We start from the raw sequence: 3,009 nt of genomic DNA, 5'->3' as shown, positions 1-3,009 counted from the left end.
CAGACTGGCAGAATTCTGTAGTGCTGAAAACTGGGGTCATCCAACCTCTCAGTTTAGAAATAAATGCTGAGGAAAAACAATGACACCCAGTGCACTGCTAATAAATACATCTTGGAGGACAGTTGAACACGCAGAAAAATAGATTTCACAGAGAGGCTTATTTTCAGCATGAATGCCATTTTCTCAGTGCATTATCATAAACAGGAGAGAAAAAACAGCTATAAATCAAGAATTCTCAGGCAGTCCCTGGAGACTTGTCAAAAATGTGTAGTTTTTGTATGCTGCAGCGTAAAAGTATTCATTAAAATTAATTTTTAAAATGCCCTGTCCAATATTAGTTGCCTGATGCCCTTCCTTTGATTATAAATTATAAATGAGCGGGCAAAAACTGAAGAAACTATGATTCCATTAATGAATTATTTAAGTGCGATTGTTAGTTTTCACAATCATTGGGCTAATAAGCTCAGGATTGTGACACCGAAGTGTTTCTCATTTGAGAGTGATGATGATGGTAATGTTATTAACACCATTATCAGTGTGTCCCGTGAAGCATAAACCCAACCGGCTCCTTTGGTGTCTGCACGGTGGCATGGCCGCTGGAGCTTTCATCGGGTCGGTACTGCAGGAGGGGGAGTTGACACTGAGGAGAGTCGGTGCCAGCGGGGTTCCCTGGGTGGCTCTCCCCAAGGCAACGATTTAAAAAAAAGACAAGCAGCATATTGACACGAGAGAATCTTCTCCCCACAGCAGCCTCCCAGGGCCGGCGGCACATGCAACTGGCTTGGCCCATTCCAGCGGTGGCTCCGGGAGCTCCAGCGAATCCGAGAGCAGCTCTGAGTCCGACTCCGACAGCGAGAGCAGCTCCAGTGACAGCGAGTGCAACGAGGAGTCACGCAGTGCCACACCAGAGGTAAAGCTCCTCCCCAGTGGGACTCAGAGAGGGAGGTGTGGAAGGGAGTGAAATCCTGCTCCCTGTTAGGAAAATGTTGGAGTTCTGTGCAGTTTGATGCTGTCGACTTTTTTCTCCCTTTACAGTTTTATGTGTATGACCCACATATTCATTCTAGCTTTTGGAAGAATCCTTCTGGCCTACATTTGAATTGCTTTAAAGAAATATTTAGATTTTTGCCAGTAGCTAGAGAAGATTTTATTGACACAGTATTCAGCTGGGACTAAGGAAAGGCAACATGACAAAACTATGTCTTCAGGGACCAGCTAAACTTTTTAGTTGTATTAAATTTCTCCAGGGCCACATTGTAAACCAGATAAGGAAGCCTAATTAACCATAAATACTCCATAAATACTCCCGTAAAACTAGCATTCACTACTAGTTGACTGAAATAAAAGAGTACGTTAAAAAAGTTCTCATTTAAAGGGAAAAGCATTGCTGCTGTTTGAGATTTGTTCCTTGTCGTTCCTCTAACTGCAGCCTGAACCCCCCTCAACAAATAAATGGCAGCTGGATAAATGGCTAAATAAAGTGAACCCCCACAACAAGACCATCATCAACAATCAAAATGAGCCTCACAGTGAGACCAGCTCCCAGGCCCAGAGCAACCAGCAGGCTGAAGGGCCAAACAAGGGGAAGCTCAACAGCAGCCTGCCCCCAGCCGATTCCAAAGACCGGGCGATCCTTAGTCCCATCCGCGAGAAAGCCAAACCGCGGGTTGCCCAGAAAACCCCAGAGGCAAAAAGCTCCAAGCAGAAGTCACCAGCTCATAATGAGCCAACTTCACAAAGGTCTACTGGGAAAAAGCAACCCAAAAAGGTAGAAAGGACTTCCAGTGTAGAAGAGTATAACTGGCCCAAACCAAATAATACCAGCAACACTCCCAAAGAAAAAGACACACAGGAACCCCCCGAGCAGCCAAAGGTTCGAACTAAAGCAGCAGTTGGGAAGACCGCTCCAAGGAAAGAACCACGAACTAGCACAGGTCTCACGTCAGAGAAGAAAAAGTACAGAGGCCCCAGCAAAATTGTCCCTAAGTCCCGGGAATTCATTGAAACAGATTCATCTACTTCTGACTCGAATACAGACCAGGAGGAGAGCTTGCAGGCCAAGGTGTTGCCAGCTTGCACTGGGTCTGGCAACGGTGTCAAAGTGAAGGACTCTGGCAGTAACATCCTCAGCGTAAGTAGTTTAACCAGCAATGGCAGCAACACGTCCATCGACCAGACCAGCAATGACTTGGAGGAGCAGCTCTTTTCTCCTATCCCAATCGTACAAAACGAACTTCTGTCCCCACTGAGAGAATATGAAGAACTCAAATCTCTGTGGGTGAAAATAGACCTTAGTTTACTCTCTAGGATACCCGGACAAGAGCCTTTTGAGACCACATCTGTGAAAAGTGAACCAAGAGAGGCAAATGTGAAACACAGGCGTCCATCTCGAGAGTCCCCTACCCCAGCAGCTGAAAAACCATCCACAAAATCCAAAAGGAAACACAAGGTAAGCTGGTTTCATCGTCTGGAGGAAAACACTGCATTTCTCTGCATCCTCGAGGCCAGGACCGCAGTCAGTGATTCCCCACTGCACCTGCAGCAGGGCTGTGAGGAGGCATCGTAACACTAAAGGCTTTATTGTTTTTACAAAGGACGTACATTTACGAGGGCGTTACAAATTAACATCAGAAATGAGTAAAAAACAAACTCCAGCTGACAAAATCAATGAACAGGTTTTTTCCCAGATTTGTCTTACAAGCTTGTGCGCTGTGTTTGCTCGCTTACCCGTTAATTTCCAGTGGCTTGTAATCTGCAGAAGGATTCCCAATGAGGGGGTCGTATTACTGCGGATTCAGCCATACTCAGAAATTGTGACTCCTGTTTGGAAGGCAGGGGTTTATTGTCTGCAGAATTAAGGCGTTTTCACCACTGGCTTAAGCTGGCATAGCTTCATTAAAGTCAACGGAATGGTGCTTGCTTATGCTCCTGGTGAGATTAGCCTTTGTATTGTTTTGTTGTATAAACAAATGTTATTCATAGAAACACCATTTGCTTAACTAGCCGCTT

The 3,009-nt window shown here is 45.4% G+C and overlaps 1 protein-coding gene across 1 annotated transcript in view; it reads left to right on the top strand.

The window, feature by feature from the left end:
* The first annotated feature begins 589 nt into the window (after positions 1 to 589).
* The window catches only part of AFF2 (AF4/FMR2 family, member 2), a 24,239-nt gene continuing 21,819 nt past the window's right edge, over positions 590 to 3,009 (top strand). The window contains exons 1-3 of the mRNA XM_010133216.1: positions 590 to 612; positions 748 to 910; positions 1,430 to 2,449. Coding sequence (XP_010131518.1) covers positions 590 to 612; positions 748 to 910; positions 1,430 to 2,449 — 1,206 coding nt within the window. The remainder of the gene's footprint in view (positions 613 to 747; positions 911 to 1,429; positions 2,450 to 3,009) is intronic.

This window comes from Buceros rhinoceros, unplaced genomic scaffold (assembly GCF_000710305.1).
Source record: "Buceros rhinoceros silvestris isolate BGI_N320 unplaced genomic scaffold, ASM71030v1 scaffold5210, whole genome shotgun sequence".
Lineage (NCBI taxonomy): Eukaryota > Metazoa > Chordata > Aves > Bucerotiformes > Bucerotidae > Buceros > Buceros rhinoceros.
Note: the sequence above shows the minus strand (reverse complement) of the source record. Positions and strands in the feature narration are given on the sequence as shown.